Source organism: Stegostoma tigrinum, chromosome 18 (assembly GCF_030684315.1).
Source record: "Stegostoma tigrinum isolate sSteTig4 chromosome 18, sSteTig4.hap1, whole genome shotgun sequence".
Taxonomy (NCBI): Eukaryota; Metazoa; Chordata; class Chondrichthyes; order Orectolobiformes; family Stegostomatidae; genus Stegostoma; species Stegostoma tigrinum.
In genome coordinates, this window is record NC_081371.1 from 44,948,797 (window position 1) to 44,968,128 (window position 19,332).

General features: G+C 40.5%; 2 protein-coding genes across 3 annotated transcripts in view; both read left to right on the top strand.

The window, feature by feature from the left end:
* Window positions 1-7,716, top strand: part of LOC125460908 (receptor-type tyrosine-protein phosphatase R-like) — a 200,263-nt gene extending 192,547 nt beyond the window's left edge. Inside the window, exon 14 of the mRNA XM_048549118.2 lies at window positions 6,452-7,716. Coding sequence (XP_048405075.2) covers window positions 6,452-6,545 — 94 coding nt within the window. The 3' untranslated portion in view covers window positions 6,546-7,716. The remainder of the gene's footprint in view (window positions 1-6,451) is intronic.
* Window positions 7,717-8,723: 1,007 nt separating this feature from the next.
* ptprb (protein tyrosine phosphatase receptor type b) overlaps window positions 8,724-19,332 on the top strand; it is a 114,610-nt gene continuing 104,001 nt past the window's right edge. For both annotated transcript variants that reach the window (XM_059652487.1, XM_048548990.2), the window contains exons 1-2: window positions 8,724-8,829; window positions 9,823-10,236. In XM_059652487.1, the coding sequence (XP_059508470.1) occupies window positions 8,778-8,829; window positions 9,823-10,236 (466 nt within the window). In that variant the 5' untranslated portion in view covers window positions 8,724-8,777. The remainder of the gene's footprint in view (window positions 8,830-9,822; window positions 10,237-19,332) is intronic.

The window sequence follows — 19,332 nt, forward strand, 5'->3', positions numbered from 1 at the left end:
CTTGAATATGCTTAATAATCCAGCCTCCACGGTCCGCTGCAATAAAGAATTCCACAGACTCATTACCCTTTGCGAGAAGAAATTCTTCCTCATGTCTGTCTTAAATATGCGACTCCTTATTCTGAGATCTATGGTTTTAGACTGCCCTTCAAAGGGAAACAACATTTCTGCATCTACCCCATCAATTTGCCTAAGGATCTTGCATGTTTTAATAAAGTTATCTGTGATTCTTCTAACTCCCAATGAGTACAGGTCCAACCTACTCAACCTCTCCTCATAGGTAACTCCATGTTATCAGCCTAGTGAACCTTCTCTGGTCTGCCTCCAGTGCTAACATCTTCACTTAGCTAAGGGGCCCAAAAGTGTTCACAGATTTCCTGCATTGCAAATACTTCAAAAATAAACTTTAACGTTTGGTACAACTTCAAGTATAGTGGTTCAAAACAAAAGTTTTTCAAACTATCAACATTGCCATTCAGCCATTTCCATTAGAAATCATCCTCCAAAGGACAAAGAAGCAAGAAATATTTTAAGAAAAATAAATGGCCAAAGGTAGACTTTCCTGAAATGTGCTTCTGATGGGAATAGGAGAGATAAAAGAGGAAGAGAGATGTCAAAAAGTGTGCAACTAAATCAGAAGCAGATTAACTATGCTGGTAATGAACAAATGATGAAAGCTAAGAGCTACTGGGGAGATATAGAGATAGCAGGATGGGATTGGATGGGGAGGTATCAGTTGGTTCCAGAGGAGGAAATGCAGCTGGGGAAAGAAAAGGATCAATCTTTGAGATGAGGAAGTTTATTAACTGCTCACATGGACCATTGGAAGTCAGGATAAAGGGTATGATAAAAGTGGCTTATACTAGAAGAGAGTAATTTGAGATCACTATATCCTTTGAAGATTAGTATATTTTCATGTTTTGCCTAATGTTAGCAACGCTACATTGGCAAAGTGATTGGCCTTCCTTTCAAAACACTTCGATGATGAATAGTGTAAGGTAGGGATTCCAGGACTGATGAAATGGAAATATATGATCCCATTCACGATATGCATGAATGGCCTGAATGAGGGAATCAAATGTAACTTTCCAAGTTTGCTGATGATACAAAACTAGGTAAGATTCAGAGTTATGAGAAGGAGGCAGGGCAGAGTCAAGGTGATTGAGACAAGTTGAGTGAGTGGGCAAATGCGGTACAGTGTGGATAAATGTGAAATTACACTCTTTGGTATGAAAAACAGAAAGGAACAATATTAGTTGCATGGTAATACATTGGAAAGTGTAGAGGTACGAAGGAACCTAAGTGTCCATATACACCATTCAATGAAAGTGAACAGGCAGGTGCAGCAAGAAATTGGTAAAGCAAGTGGCATAGGGCTTTCATTGCAGAGGTTTGAGTTCAGAAGTAGGGATGTCTCACAGTTATACAGGGCCTTGGTAAGACCACACCTACAGTATTGTGTGCAGTTTTGGTCCCCCTACATAAAAAAAATTCTTCCCATAGAGGGAGTGCATAGAGAGTCATTACGCTGATACCAAAGTTGGCAGGACTATCCTATGAGGAAAGATTGGTTCAACTGGGCCTGAATTCGTTGAGGACGAGAGGGGATCTGATTGAGAAGTATAAAATTCTAATGGGGCTGGACAGACTAGATTCAAAGAGATCAAAATAGAAATTGCTGGAAAAGCCTAGGTGGCCTAGCAACATCTGTGGAGAGAAATCAGAGTTAACATTTCGGGTCAAGTCACCCCTCTTCAGAACTGCAGAACTAGATTCAAAGAGAATGTCTTCCCTCCTTAGGGAATCTAGAACCAGGACATATCTCAGGATACGGCTAGACCTTTAAGATTAAGATGAGGAAGTATTCCTTCTCTGAAAGGTTGTATACACAATATGATCACCCTTGAAATTTGTGGAGCTGCCAGCAGCTGCTGATGTAGCCTTCATGAGGCTTATCATCAGCCAGGGGGTGAATATTGAATTTGGTGTCGGAGTATTGATGAAGCAGCTGGTTGGCCTTGTCCTGGTTGTTCTTCTGAAGTGTGGTTGCACCAGCCCTTTTTTTCAGTTAAATGGTGCATGCTCCTGATCTGAGATTTATAGATGATGGATGGCTTTGAATTTGTTTTAGCTGGCCTCTCTCTTGAGCTTGCAGCTACAATATTGGTAAGGCTTATTCAATCAATTTTCTGGATAATAGTGCATCCGAGTGTGCTGCCCATAGATAACTGAGTAAAGATTTTGGCAAATCCTATAACGTGCATCAGAATCTGATGAAGTTTTAAATGGAGAGATCCCCATACCTCACTAAGAACAGATGTTTTGCAGCATCTTATTCCGTAGATATACCTGCCAAGGGAACTTTGAAAATGGGGAAAAAGGAGAAGCTCACTATTTTCTGATGTCAGCATCATACTGAATGATGCATTTGAAGAATGGCAATAATGATTACTGACCAAACTCAACTTGTTGAAGTAATTGTTTTCAGGATCCTGATTTCAAAAACCCCGGACTTGAATAGCCGAAGGACTCTGAAATATCCACTGAAACATCTGCATGGTTAATTTGACTGAATATTTGAAGAGGCACTTCAGTTGTTACATGGGAGTTTTTCCAGGTTTCTGTAGGGTTAGTGTGATTCATGCTTGGTGCAAAATGCTCAGACAGAATGGCGCCGTTGCCGGGGACCCACTGACACTCTAAATAATGCTAAAGTAACTTATCCTGCTAATCTAAAAATGCACAAGACAGGTCATTTGAGTTATGAAGGATGCTGATTATGAATAGATAAAATGCAACAGTGACCCAAGGGCATCTTTCTGAACAAGCAAGAGAATTATATGCAAACAGCATAGCTTTAATTTCACACTACTTTCTATGCCAGAGAAATGTCTTAGGTTTTGCTGGAAACTGGTCTTTTCTTACTCAACTTCTATTGTTCTGTCACTTCTCTGCATTTTTCTCTCCACATCACAACTAGCCTTGTTATGAACTGTTATCTGTCTGTTTAGCTCATTCTATTAGAACTCTAATTATGAATTTATGCTGCAAATAAGTTAAAGTCCTCAGTTCTTCAAGTTGACTTGAGCTATAACTATGCAGTATAGCAAAAGAATGAGAAAATAAGCCAAGTCCCAAGTATTGGATGTACCATCCAGTATTGGGAACAGCTTCAGTGTCTTGTGAGGGTTGTCCCTCTGAATATCTTGCACAATGCCACTATTATGGCGAAGACAAAATTCATGGTAGGTTGGTGTCGGGATTTCTTATGTTGTCCGTCTACATGATCCCCAAAGTGATTGAAGATTGAAACATCATCAAAGGTCAATCACACATGAGTAAGAGATGTCCCAGCCTCTTCACTAATGGAAATGGAGCGTACGGCAGTCAATTTCTGAATCGTTACATTTTACTGGAATTGTTTGCTCACCCCAATCTGCTCGATAAAATTGAGCCAATGTTGACTTTTCTTAATTTGATACAAACCTGGTATAATCCACTGAACTTCCCACTTTTTCTTTCCTTTAGTCTTTCATGGTATTTGGGCATTTTTGGTAAGATCAGCATGTGTTTCCTAATTGCTCCTGAACTAAGTGGTCTGCTAGGGTATTTACGAATCAATCACATTACTGTTGGTTTGGAGTCCCAACTGGTCAGACTAGGTGCAGATGTCACATTTCCTTCCCTAACGGGCATTAATGAACCAAATGGGAGAGATAATGGGAACTGCAGATGCTGGAAGGGTCTAGGTCTGAAACATCAGCTGTTGTGCTCCTAAGATGCTGCTTGGCCTGCTGTGTTCATCCAGCTCCACACTTTGTTATCTATGATGAACCGAATGGGGCTTTGTTACAATAACCAACATCATTGCGACCAGATTTGTTCATTGAATTTGCATTCCAACAGCTGCCTTGTTGGGATTTTAACGCCTGGTCTCAGAGCATTAACCTGAATTTCTGGATTACTGGTCCAGTGACAGTCTCATGATAGCACCGTCTCTCATATCAAAGATGAACATTTCAAAGACAGTGTAAAACAAACCATCCTCACTCTGTTATGTAAATGTTGTTCTTTCCTATGTCTGTTAGAATAAATATTGGAATTTAGAGTACCTTAATTCTTGCATTATTCATGCTGAAATATTTTAAGTTCCATAAATGAGCTGATTTTATTCTGGCTATGTCTTGTAAAGGAATTCAGTTCACAAATCTTGCATGCTTTATATGGGATTTAAGGCCCCAGATTAAGTTCACAATAAGAAGTACTGAATCATGTAAAAATCTAATCATGACTATATGTGTCTTAATTTTAAACCTAAATCAGCTATAATGTTCTAGAACAAGAATCAAAATTAATGGTAGGTGCTAAAATGTCTAAAATCACCAAATTAAACTATGAAGTAATCAGTTTTTTTTTGGAAGTGGGGAAGTGAATGCACCCAACCCTTCCAGGAAATAAATTCAGGACTTAGGTATTACCATTCCTTTCGCAGACATCTAAAGCTGAAAAATTATCAGTTTGTACATCTTTGATTCATGCCCCTGCAGGCAAGTGATAGAACATTGACTTTATCTACAACTTAAACTACAAGATGTGTCCACTGTCCTCTCAGTGCAAATCATTGTCTTCTTATGTCACTGACTACTTCCAGGGCTGCTTTTCGGTGGTTAGATGCTTTAGGAATTAATCCAGCTTTTTTTGAAATGTTGGTAAGTTTTTACTTGATTTCTCAGTTGGTGGACATACAACCTGATTTCAGTTAAAGCAGTTTTTGACATTAATTTTAAGTTGAAACTCAAACTTGAGAGAAATGAGCTATTTTAGTTCATCGGATTTCTCTGTCTTTATTGTGATGATGACAGACAACACTGCGTAATTCATATGCTCATTATTTGTCTTCACTGTCATGACAAACCAATGCTTTTATGATGCCAATACAAATGGTTATGATTATAGAGCATCCAACTAAAAGTTCAGGTAACAAGCACATCATTTATTGATCTGTAAATTCAATAATCATTGGGAGTTAATTGGGAGTTAATTTAATTTATTTTTAGCAACTCAAAACCTGAACTGATATGTGCTCATAATTCCCTTCATTTGTATATTACAAGAGTTATGGGGGAAATGATTAATTGTACAAAGGATTGTCCTTTATCAGTTCAGGAATTTTTAATTCAGTGTTATTGCAATTCCCTATTAATTAAGGTTGCAGAGTAATTAGAGAAAATGGCAAAGTCCAAACTTTACAGCTGTAATGACAGTGAAATGGTCAGTGTTCACCATTTTTACTCTTGTGAAACTTACAGTGATTTCTGAAATCCACATAGGCACAGTTACATGAGGAAATCCAAATATATTGTCATCAGTGATTCTGCAATTCTTCACAGGGCAAGCTGTTGAAGTCCCCACAGACAGAACTCAAGGAGAAATAATTGACCAATCAAAAAAAGTCCTTAAATACTAATAATCTTGGTGTAAACCTCACGAAAAGGTTAAATTTTCATGTATGCTGTAAAACCTTTTTTCAAAGATGTAATAGGTTAACCCCACTCCTAAACACAACTTTTCTCCCCATTGAAAGCTAATTTTCTAATGGTGAAATGTCAACATCATGATTTTTAAGAGTTTGTGAAATTTCAGCTTCTGGCTTGATCCCACAAACCCAGCCAATTATTTAATTCTGTATACAATGTATGTAAAGTGAATTATAATCAGTGTTTTTTGTTTCCTAGTTAGCTGTCTAAAAGAATACTTCAATCTGATGAGTTGCTCACTTTGTTTAATAATAACATTTTTGCTGAGAGCTGGTGATACTGGTGTTTGAATCAGGAAAGGGGAAATTCATGCCACAGAGATTATTAGATCCTTGTGGCTAATTATTTTCAAGGTCAGTGGTGAGTGTCATTGATATGTACTGCCACAAAATTTAAATTCAAATGCCAGAACTGTAATTTTCTCCCCATTACCATTCCCTTCATATCCTGCTCTTTACTCTTCTCATCTCCTTCATTTCTTATAAAGATGCCAAAACTGATGGGTGGCATGATGGCTTTCACAGTGCCAGGGACCCAGGTTCAATTCTCAACCTTGGGTGACTGTCTGTATGGAGTTTGCATGTTCTCCCTGCATCTCTATGGGTTTCCTCCTATAGTCCAAAGATGGGTGGATTGGCTACGGTAAATTGTCTGTAGTACCCAGGCATATTCAATTTTGGTGGATTAACCATGATAAATGATTTGGGTTATAGGGATAGGACAGGACTCTGGGTCTGGATGGGATGCTCCTCAGAGGATCAGTGTGGAATTGATGGATCAAATGGCCTCTTTTTGCACTGCAGGGATTCTATGAAATGTTGATAATCTTTGAATGTAATTTCAGAAAATTATGTGTATTCATTTTTATTTTGACAGAAATCCAATTTATTTTAACATGTTTGCTTTGATTACAGAGGAGGAATGATTCAGACAAGTGAACAGTATGGATTTGTACACCATGCGCTAAGCCTTTATGAGAGCACAATCTCAGCAGACACTAGACAGTAAATCTATCATCATTCATGAAAACCTTTGATTCTAAGTTACATGGACACGAGGTAAATTATCTCTTGAAGTAATGAAACATATTACTTAGAGAGACAAGAACAAGAATCGTTTCCAGTAGACAGGTGATACATGGTAAACGCAGAAGCTAGTCACAACACAACAGGAAAAAAAGTGTTTGCTGGATTGATTAAAGATAGCTGAATGAATGTCGTGTATATTTTCCTAAATTCTGTTATAGGAAAATGCAGCTAACTGACTTTATGTGAAATATTATCTCTGTCTAATTAAAGCCTTTTTTATGTTAAGTTCAGCTAAACAATACTTGCAAACCCAATGGTCTAAGAAAAGCAGTGCCTGTTGAACTTGCTTTGAGAGATAAAGAGTTTGGATAGAAGTACAACACTGAACCCTTTATCAATTGTTTCTGTGTTTTGAACTCTTGCACACAACTCTTGATGTGAGTTATTAATATATACATGTGAAAATGCTATTTCATAAGTGGTGAATTTTATTTCTTTACCACATTATTGTCTTGCTGCTGAAATGCACAAGTGTTTTATTCATGAATTTTAAATAACTGTTTAATTCTGGAATATTTTAAAACTGTAAATGTTTTGTATGCAATGTAGATGCAGGTTTTTATTTGTGATATGGTGTTAAATTGTATGCATATTTGTAATCCTAATTAGCAATCAAGATGCATAATGTTAAACAATCAGTATATGTATTCTTATGTCTTTGACAATGTATTTGTATGGGGGTTGTCTAAATGTACGCGCTTCTTAGATATTAAGCAAATCCCTGTGGTTAACACTTACAGGATCTTTCTCGCTCTTTCTCTCTCTCTGTCTCATGTTGTGAAGTAGTATCAATATTTTGTTCCTTCTGGCAGACAAGAAGTGCAATGTGGAACTGTATGGAATGTATAATGAGAATGGAAGCCTAAAAATATGAAACATTGACTTAGCTTTATTCTATATGCAGCTACGTGGTATGTGTTCCATTTGAGGAGACATATTTCAAATTCCTTTTTTGTCATGTGCAGGAAATTGTTTACATTAATGAGTTGTTTACAGAAAGCAGTGCAGAATCTGCACAGGATAATTTGTGTTTTTGTTCATCCCTGTTAAATTTTGTGTATGATGACAATAAATGCAATGATTTTTTGAAATCTTGTTCTTGAATATATATTTTAATAAGAAACCAAATATCTGGAGCAAGAGTGAGTTACAATGATGTGTTCTTACTCCCATTATTAATTTCAATTAATGCATACATCTAACTAAACTATGTCAGTGCTAAGCAACAGGAATTAGGGTGGTTGAGGCGGGAATCCCCAAGACCTTTCAGAAATATTTAGATTAACATCACAGTCCCAAGACCACAAACCAGGTGCTGGATGATGGGATTAGAGTAGATGAATGTTTGATGACTAGCATTGACATATGGGCCAAATGGTCTTTTTCCATGCTGTAAAAACTCTGACTGAACTAGAGTCAATCCCCCAACCCAATTTATTGCAAACTCTTTAAATATACCATAGAATGTAATTCGTTTTCTGTCAATGAGTGTTCTAGTATGAAAATGCTATTTAATAAAATACTGTTGACTCTTACGAGCGCAGTTCTATTTCCATTTTAAGAAAGTGGTTCATTGGGTCCTACTTTTAATAATACCTGTCACTACACAAATCGTCACAAAAATTGCCATTTGATTTAAATGCCTGTCTTTGAAGAGCTGAGGATCTAACTTGTAACTAATGTCAACAGGTCTTCCACAACAACTTGTTTACAAAACATTCCAACTGTGCAATTTGAAAGTACTGACTTCAACATGCGAAAGGAGCGTGGGTTTATCCAGCAATTGTACAGATGGAGTAGTTTGTTGATTTCTGTGCTAACAGACATATATGATGAGAGAGAACAGATTGCACAAAAATATCACAATTGCGACATGGCCGAAATTGGGATAGAAGTAATCAATTTTGACAGTCTCATCACAATTAACCAAATCCGAGATGGCCTCGCCATGTGTGACCATGAGGGTTAGGATGATTTCCGAGAAATCACACAATATGACACTCTGACATGAAAGATTCAAAAGAGATTGAATAGGAGGAAGTGGTCGTCACCAACTTTTTTTTTCCCCTGAAGACACATTTCCTTTCGACGCTTAGCTTCAGCGATCTGTGCTGAGGGTAGCATGTAACCTAGTTACAAGAATATCGTAAAAATGGATAGTCCTCTCTTCGTGGTTTTTACGTTTACGCTACTGGCTTTATCTGGTAAGTGGATTAAACTCAGCAGTGCTCAATAGCTGTATAGGAATCTGTGTTCCTTATTCCACGTTAATCCTTGCCAGCAGTCCAAATCCAACCGCAGTTTCTTTTAAAAAAGGAACGAACGGAAATGAGTTTTTTTTTATATTGTACACAACTGTACGCTGTAGCAGACCCGGCATGTCTAACACATTGTGAGATAGTTTGCAGTTTGTTGGCCCCAGTTTGCAACAAAGTTGTTCGATTTGGTGGAATAAATTGAAACATAATACCGATGTCTTCCGGTTCCGATCTGGATTGGTTCTGACCGGTAGCCTCGGGGCACTGCGGCCACTTGTCTAATCATTGAGTACAGTTAGAGGCTACAGCCGCTTCAGTGGTTTGGGGGCGGGGGAGGGGGTGAAGAGAGTGGAACAGAGACAATCACCTAGCCGAAAGAATAGCCCCCTCTCCCTCCCCCCATCCCCCAAACAATCACGGGATACACATCTGGTTGGTTTGGTGCTCATCCCGATGTCTTTGAGCTTAATGTGAAGTTGAATGATGTGCAATTGTTTCCAACCATTCCAAGTTAAATATAGGGGTGGGGGCATGTGTTTTCTGTCAATTCGGGATCGAAGCTTAACGGAATGGTCTCGATAGAGGCCAGAGTGATGGAACTGCTGTCGAGACGTATTCCTTGTATTGGTCTGTCTGTGCAGCTGGTGCAGTGAAGACACTGAATTGTTTTTGAAGTAGTGCCCAGATACAGACTAACAAATTAATGTCCAAATACTGTTTGCAAAGAATTAGCGTTCAAATGCAGATTGTAACAATGTTCAAATACAGATTGTAACAACGTAGTGTCTAGCTCCAGATTGCAACAGTCATGTCCAAATACAAATTGAATTGCAGCTGTTTATGGGAGGGAAGATATCTTCCTTGATGACTGATTTCTGACACTGTAACCATGTGTTTTAACTGGTTTATGTAAATGCATGTTGGTCCTTCTCCCCACAGATGGATTCCTGATCCTCCACGCTGCCAAGGAACGGTGCCTGCTGGGCAAAAACCTGACGGTGTTGGTTGGCGCATGCAAACTGACCAGCCCGTCGCAACAGTGGCAGTGGACGGAGCAGAGGAAGCTGCGCCTCCAGCAGGTAGACCCGAAGGTAGACCGGTGCCTGGCTACGGTCAACACGACTCGGCGGCAGTTCCGCAACCTGGCGCTGCGAGAGTGTGCCCAGGCGCCTCGCTGGCAGTGCGAGGAGGAGCTGCCGGGCAGCCTCGGGGTCGCCCATCCGAGAATGTTCCTCAAGAAGTGGGGCTACTTGCCGGTGGTGACGGCCGAGACGAAGTACCATGACAGATGGCTCAAGTACGAGCTCGGGGAGAGTGGGGAGCCCGTTAAACTCAGCTTGTGCTCAACACAAGGTGAGATGTTCCATAGAACTGGCCAGTAACCGTGTGAAGTTGCCACATTCCTCAAATCTGCCGGGTTATCTAATCAGGAAATGGAGCCACTGGCCCATTTTATGCAGCAACAATCTGACGTCTCAATACAATGCAACATCTCTAAAGTGTGAGCCTATCAACTAAACAAAACAAGTTAAATCTCCCCGGAAATAATTACTCACAAGGTTAGAATTTACCAATAAATAGAACCGAAGTCGCAGATAAACTAATTTGGAGAGGGGGAGCAATCATATTGTTTGCTGGGACCTGAATATCCCATTGACCTTAATATATGGAGTTCCTTATAGCTTTCTGAGGAATCCCCTTGGAAAAGCCACTAGGATGTTTTAAAAATTCTATCTCAAGGCTAAAAGCACTTCTTATAAGAAACATAGGAAGATTAGGCCGAGATTCCAATCTCAATAGTGTTATCTCATCCTTCAGCTGCCCCACAACAGCGTGTAGTAGTGGTTAGAGACCACAAGGGTACACAGATTGAAGAGCTCACAGTCAAAAGAGCTAACGAGGTGTAGAGCTGAATGAACACAGCAAGCCAAGCAGCATCAGAGGAGCAGGAAGGCTGACGTTTCGGAAGGGTCCAGGTCCGAAACGTCAGCTTTCCTGCTCCTCTGATGCTGCTTGACCTGCTGTGTTCATTCAGCTCTACACCTTGTTATCTCAGATTCTCCAGCATCTGCAGTTCCTACTATCACAGCCAAAATGCTGATCCCGCTTTCCAGAAAGCGCAGAAAGTGCACTTTGAAACTCCCGGAGAGCTGGGACATTAAAGGATGGGAGGTGGTTTCCTTTTCGGAATGATCTGGAAACCAGAACTCTCTTGCAGAGGAAGGATATGACTCTGAGACAGGCCTTGACTCGTTTGATAGTGTACTTCAACTTTAGAAACGAGCGGAATGTTGATTTGTCTGCGAACAGTCTTTTTCCATGCAGAACAAACAAATGTCATATCACATATATAGTCCATTATCCCTACTGCTGGGTGTGAAACGCAATTTACCCAGGGCCGTAACTGAAAGAACGAATACTACCCACGTTTCTTTTGATGTTTAAAGATGTTTTTGCACACCTCAAAAGCAGGTGGGTCCTGAATTTGGGTTTACGCAGGCCAGAGGTTCCGTTACTGTCACTGCGCCATAAGACCTCAGTTCTTCAAGTTTATTCGCTGTCATTTTGTGACGAGGGTAGGGGGCACGCAGTCAATACCCTTCCCCTATTCGCATTGATGAGCCCCGAATTCCTTTCATTGATGTAACACCTGACCGGGAAACAGGGAAGTCTGTCTGCGCTTCCTCAGCGGGTGAACTGCTAGGGAAAGTGAAATAGATTGCATTTCAAAAGGTGGCGCGTTTCTGCAGAGATATTTCTGATTTTGAAAAAAGAAAAAGTGAGGAGGGAGGAACAGAATCCCTAGGACCTGGATAGAACTGGGTCACCTGCCTGGGCCCAGTTCCGGCTTGACAACATATATTTCATTCCTCCTCAGCTTTCCGTCCCCGTTCACTTTTTGCTTCCCTGTCTCTGCTTTGTTGTATTGATGTTCACCTTGCTTTTTTTTTCCAAACCGCAGAAAGGGTCTCCGCACATTTGACTGTCAGGGTCCCATCTCTATCAATCCCCCTCTTCTTTCCACTCGAAGAATGACCAATGGGAATAGCCGGTTGTTTGGACTGGTGGCAGGAAGAAACTTGTGAATTGGTCTCAAGCTTGGGTAATAGGGGATTCTTCGGACAGGGAGGGAGATTCTAAGAGGCGAGAAACATTGTAGTAGGAGCTTGGAGATGCGATATTCAACTGGATGCCGTCCATATCAAGAGGCTTGCTGGGGTTGGGAGGTAATCCTGCCATTGACTTGGATGGAAATTGAATTCAATAAAAATCTGAAATCAAAAGTCTCATGATAACCATGCCAGGAGAAAAAAAAACCTCACCTGGTTCACTAATGTCCTTTAGGAAAGGAAAGTACCATACTTACCTCGTCTGACCTACATGTCACTCAGACTCACAGCAATGTGGTCAACTCTTAACTGTGCCCCTTAACAATGGGAATAGGCAACGCTAGTCTAGCCAGCAACGCCCTCATCCTGTGAATGAATAGATTAAATTGGGAGTGAGCCCCTTCTCAGATGAGCAAATGCTGTTTTGAAACGGCATTTCTTGCAATTTCCAATTGCGATAGGAATCCAAAACTAGCTTTAATGTTACAAGTGATAAGGGGAACTGCAGATGCTGGAGAATCCAAGATAATAAAATGTGAGCATCTCTGATGAAGGGTCTAGGCCCGAAACGTCAGCTTTTGTGCTCCTGAGGTGCTGCTGGACCTGCTGTATTCATCCAGCCTCACATTTTATTATCTTTAATTTTACAACTACAGTTTTACTTGCGCCTTCACATATAGCAATTTAGGTGCCCAAGCTAGTGCAAATGAGTTTGGTAATCACACACACATTTGATTTTCTTTGAATATAGCGAATTGTATCTAAATAGTGCTACACCTCTTCAATATCATTTAAAATGTTTAGAATTTAGCTTCAGTCCAGTGTGAAAGTGGGGTGCAAAGTTTTCGCTCTGTGAGTTAGATTTCCTGAGTGCTTTACGAACGTCGGCTTTGAATCTTTATTATACAACCAAACCCCCGTGCTCTCCGAATATGAAAAAGTCAGAGGGAGGCTGACTTTGCGTATTAGCAAAGCTTTCACCTGGTGGACAAAGTATGAATCGCACCCTGCGATATATCCACTTGTGGATGCAGCATCTGTAAGGTGGGACCAGTTTACTTCCCGCTAACCTAAAAAGCCGTTCGGTGAATATCCGGAGGCAGACTTCAGACCCTTCCCACAATATAGGAGAGAAGGATTTTCTGGTTTCTGATTTGAATTAGCTCAGTAAAAATTATCCAGTACTACTTTGATGCTATTGTTAGTTTAGCATCGTGGATCTTTGTAGTAAATCTTCCTATTAATACTTCTTTTCTTCCAGGTTTTCCCTTTATGCGCCTCCTGTTTATCTTGAAAATTTGTCATTGTTTAATCTATCAATGAAAATGATCAGTTTACTTTGTCTATTCCTTGTAGAATTTGAACACCTCTATCTCATCCCCATGCATTCTGTAAAAGCTAATAATCTGAGTTTACTTTAGGTTTTCCTTTATAAGTCAAAACCGTAATCTTGGCATCTGCCTGACCAATCTTATTGCACTGTCTCTAGACTAATACATATTCCCAACAACAAGGGGTGCATAAGTGTACACAGCATTCCAAACATGATTTCATTACTAATACAAAAAGAAAATATTGTGGTTGCTGGAAATCTGAAATAAAACCAAAAAATGCTGGAAATCATTGAACCAAAGAGCAGCCTGGATGATCTGAATTGACTACTCTTATTTTGTACATTTGAAACACTGAGTAGGTTTGACAACATCTGTGGAGAAACAAATAGAGTTAGCATTTCAAGTTGGTGATGTTTCATCAGAATTCTAACTATTATTTTGTGCAATTATTGCAACTTAGTTCCTACTGTGTTCAGTTTTGCTTAATAGAAGCTCCCAAACCCAGCATGTTATTCCCCCATGTTCAGCATCATCATAAAAATATTAAATTTAATCCTTTATGCAAATCCAGAAATGAGTGCGTGAGAGAGGAAGAGCAAGCAAATTCTCCACAATGACACCTGATGCATCTTGCTAGCCATTGCTAGCCAACTTATGAATCGTTAGCTTCACAACATCTTTTTCTCCCCTTTTTTCAACTAATTGTTTTTCCATGCCACCATTTTCCATTTTATGCATGGGCCCTCATTTTCACTGTTAGAATGCCACTTCTCTTGAACTTTTCCATGCCCTGACAGCGCCCCACATTTCTTGCCAGGTCTTCCAGCCTGACCTCACCAGAAATATGGACTATAGTATGCAGTGGAACAATGCATCGCAGCAATGCAGAGTTTAGGTGAGACAGGATACATCCTCTTTTAATCATCACATGGTATGTTTTAAGGTTCATTGCAAACATTGGTGGATGGATTAGTAGATGACTTAGTGAATAGGTAAAATGATAGGATGAATAGGTAGGTGAGGTAAATAGATTGATGGATAGGGTACTAGATGGATAGGCTGCTAGGAGATAGAGGCACTGAGGAAGTTGGTGGGTAAAGTTTAGGTAGGTGAAATGGAAGGTGGGCAGAGTGGTGTGCTGGCAGGTTGGTAAGATGGTATGTGAATGAGTAGCTAAGTGGACCAGTTCTAGTCAGGTTGGGTCAGGATAAGTCCAGTCAGAACTGGTTTAGGGGCAAGTTGGATGGTTTGGGCAGTCAAATCTGGAAAGCTTTCAGGATCGGTATTCACCAAGGAGAGGGACATGATGGATGTTGAGGTTAGGGATAGATGTTTGCTTAGTCTAGGTCAAGTTGACATAAGGAAGGAGAAAGTATTGGGTATCCTAAAAGACATTAAGGTGGACAAGTCCCCAGGTCCGGATGGGATCTATCCCAGGTTGCTGAGGGACGCGAGAGAGGAAATAGCCAGGGCCCTAACAGATATCTTTGCAGTGTCCTTAGACACGGGTGAGATCCCAGAGAACTGGAGACTTGCTAATGTTGTCCCCTAGTTTAAAAAGGGCAGCAAGGGTAATTCAGGTAATTATCGACCAGTGTGCCTGACGTCAGTGGTAGGGAAGCTACTGGAGAAGACACTAATGGATAGGATCTATTCCCATTTGGAAGAAAATGGGCTTATCAGTGATAGGCAGCATGGTTTTGTGCAGGGAAGGTCATGTCTTACAAACATAATAGAATTCTTTGAGGATGTGACAAAGTTGATCGATGAAGGAAAGGCTGTAGATGTCAAGGACATGGACTTCAGTAAGGTGTTTGATAAGGTTCCCCATGGCAGGCTGATGGAGAAAGTGAAGTCAAATGGGGTCCAGGGTGCGCTATCTAGATGGATAAAAAAACTGGCTGGGCAACAGGAGACAGAGGGGAGTAGTAGAAGGGAGTTTCTCAAATTGGAGACCTGTAACCAGTGGTGTTCCACAGGGATCTGTGCTGGGGCCACTGTTGTTTGTGATATACGTAAATGATCTGGAGGAAGGTGTAGGTGATCTGATCAACAAGTTAGCTGATGACACTAAGATTGGTGGAGTAGCTGATAGTGAAGGGGGTTGTCAGAGATTACAGCAGAATATAGATAGACTGGAGAGTTGGGCAGATAAATGGCAGATGGAGTTCAATCCGGGCAAATGCGAGGTGATGCATTTTGGAAGATCAAATTCAAGGGCGAACTATACAGTAAATAGAAAAGTCCTAGGGAAAATTGATGAACAGAGAGATCTGGGTGTTCAGGTCCATTGTTCCCTGAAGGTGACAACGCAGGTCAATAGGGTGGTCAAGAAGGCATATGGCATGCTTTCCTTCATTGGGCGGGGTATTGAGTACAAGAGTTGGCAGGTCACGTTGCAGTTGTATAGGACTTTGGTTCGGCCACATTTGGAGTACTGTGTACAGTTCTGGTCGTCACATTGCCAAAAGGATGTGGATGCTTTGGAGAGGGTCCAGAGGAGGTTCGCCAGGATGTTGCCTGGTATGGAGCGTGCTAGCTATGAAGAGATGTTGAATAGATTAGAATTATTTTCATTAGAAAGACGGAGATTGAGGGGCACCTGATTGAGATCTACAAAATCATGAGGGGTATAGACAAGGTGGATAGCAAAAAGCTTTTTCCCAGAGTGGGGGACTCAATTACTGGGGGTCATGAGTTCAAAGTGAGAGGAGAAAAGTTTAAGAGAGATATGCGTGGAAAGTTCTTTACACAGAGGGTGGTGGGTGCCTGGAACACGTTGCCAGCAGAGGTGGTAGACGCAGACACGTTAGCGTCTTTTAAGATATATTTGGACAGGTACATGGATGGGCAGGGAGCAAATGAACACAGACCACTGGAAAATAGATGACAGGTTAGACAGAGGATCTTGATCGGCGCAGGTTTGGAGGGCCGAAGGGCCTGTTCCTGTGCTGTAGGTTTCTTTGTTTCTTTGTTTCTTTGATAGAAGGGGCTGAGTCAGGCATGTGGACGATATTAGTTGAGCGGTTTGAGAAGCATGAGGAGAAAATCAGGTGGTCATTGTGTGTGACTGGCGGGGGGGGGTCAGTTGTGTAGTTATGCAGGACTTAGGCTGGATGTTTTCTGTCAAACATTTCCTGGTTAATTCTGACAATCAAGAAAGTGGAGGATTTGTACCTAGTCTACATTAACTGCATACCCTCCATCATTTTGAGTTTAGAAGGATGAGAGGGGATCTGATTGAGGCATATAAGACTATTAAGGGATTGGACACTCTGGAGGCAGGAAGCATGTTTCCGCTGATCAGTGAGTCCAGAACCAGAGGACACAGTTTAAAAATAAGGGGTAGACCATTTGGAACAGAGTTGAGGAAAAACTTCTTCACCCAGAGAGTGGTGGATATACGGAATGCTCTGCCCCAGAAGGCAGTGGAGGCCAACTCTCTGGATACTTTCAAGAAAGAGATAAATAGAGCTCTTAAAGATAGTGGAATCAAGGGTTATGGGGATAAGGCAGGAACAGGATACTGATTGTGGATGATCAGCCATGATCATAATGAATGGTGGTGCTGGCTCGAAGGGCCGAATGGCCTACTCCTGCACCTATTGCCTATTGTCTATTGTCTATTTTCTCCCAGATGGGCATGATCGTGTAATAGTTATGTTGCTAGATCAGTAGTTCAAAAGGATTTGGTTCATTAGACATATTGTGAAATTTAATTAATCAAATCTGGTAATTTCTGGATTTGAACCAAAAAGACTGACCTAGAAACTAGCGAGATCTCACAGATTAAAAAAGCACTGGATTATGGCTTAAATGATGACCGCTGCAGCCTCTGCCTGTCTCAAAAATTGTCTTAGTGTTCCAAAAGTACAAAACTCTTCTAACTGTAGATATGTTTCCTGTTCAAAGATGGTATGACATGCCTCTGAAGCAGTTTGAACTTGACCCTAGACCTTCTGGCTGAGACGTAGGGACTCTGCCACTGTACCACAAGAACCCACTCCAACATTTGTGAACTATGCTTTTAGACCAAATTACACCAATGTGTGACACAAAGCATAATCCAGAGCTTTTTACATAATTCATTGTAGGACCATTTGGATATCAAGGCATTATTTCACAACTTAGATCTCAGTCATTGGAATTCACCTATGGAGCAAAAATCTTTTTAAGCAATTTTTTTAAACTTCCCAATCTAAGTTAGCAGAAAATCAGCAAAGACTCTGGAAGCCTACAGCTGTATTGCTCCAACTGCTCTGGGTATTTCTACCCTTGCTCCAGCAGAAAACACGATCAGTTACTCCCTGAACAGATAAATGATAGTTGAGAAGAGAAGCCATGGAAGCTGTATGAATTTTCTGCTTTTTACCACTCCTGCCATGAGCCTTGGGACTTTGTGATATCAGGGGTCATGCTCAAGGTTTACTTTTTTGTCGGTTTGAGAGAGCATTGGTCACCACGCTCTCCGTAAGAATGCAAAATATTTAGTATATGAGGGTGTCAGTCCAATTCAATGTACTGAATTAAGAAATTCCTTGAGGTCTTCAAGACCTTGCTTTAACTGGTCCACCCTCTCATTTCTCTGCACAATTCTAGACAGCAGAGCTAGGTATACTCTGAGTGACAGTGAAGACAGCTAAATGCCTGCCCTGCATATTCAATTCGCCCCAATCTAGAAAAATGAGTCAGGCTCATGGTTAGGTCCGAGCAGTAGGCAAACATCCCTTCCACCCTTCCACTGGTGAACCTGCTACAGGAAAAAGTCCTGGCCTGGCATCATTCAATTTATTTTAGCAGCACTTGACAAAGCTATTCAAAGATGCAACAGATTTTAATTAATTGCAATCTGCACAATAGGCTAGTTTTCATTTCCCGTTCTGTCTTTTATTTCCTTGTTTGAATGTACTCAACCTTGTTTGTAAGCTCAATCTGAGTTTGTATGTTATTTCCCATTATTCCCTCTTCTGCCTCAGCATGTGGATTTGTTCTTAGCAATAAATTTGTTTTTAAAAAGCTGTTGCTTTTGAGGTGCATTTTGTAACATATCTGCAGTTGATGTGGCGTGCAAGCTGCGTTAGCTTCCATGAATTGATACTCCACCATCTGTTTCTCCAATCTGTCCTTATAAACATTACATTCTCACTTCCTAGTATCCCACCATACCTCATCTTTTTCTCTCTCTCTCTCTCACGCAACAAGTAATGCAGGGATGCAATAGAAGATGTCTTAAATACTCAGCAGGGCTGATACTATCTGGGGAGATAGTATGATGCATTTTCATCAAAATGGAAAATATTAGAGATGTGACAGATTTTAAACAAATGTAGAGACAGGGAGTGATGAAGAAAAGCAGAACAGAAGGTCTAAAAGAGGCAAGGGAAATGAAATGACAAGGGGATGGTACTGAAATACAAATGGAACTGGTAACAGACAAAAAAATGAAGCTAAAGATTGAGTGTGGAAGAGATGTAACCGGAAAAAGCAGAACCAACTATTGCCTTCCAAAATTACTATTGGCATCTTCTTGGGAGCCATCCTTTGTTTTTTAACTTACCCCATGAACACCTTCTTTTGTGCCTTTTGTCATTTAATGTCTCATCTACATACCTCCCTGGCTTTGCACCCCGTTAAAATTTGTTGAATCTCTGACAGTTTCCAGTTTTGTCAAAAGGCTGGCAAGCTGAACATTAACTTTTTTTTTACTTTCTCTCCACATATTCTCCCAGACCCATTGAGTATTTCCAGCATTTTTGCATTTTTATATCAAATTTCCAGCATCCACAATATTTCGTTTTTACATGACTGCTGTGAGGTTTGCCAAAGTGAACTTCTTCAAAAGACACAGGATGCCTTAAAATACTATCAGGTCTCATGCCTGCTAGTGAATGTGTTTGGAATGGATGAATTTTCAAGACTACCAATTGTTTAACTCTCTGAAACACATCTTTGACACTATAACTGATAAAATATACTTCTGAGGAAATTTACTTTGTAATGTGTGA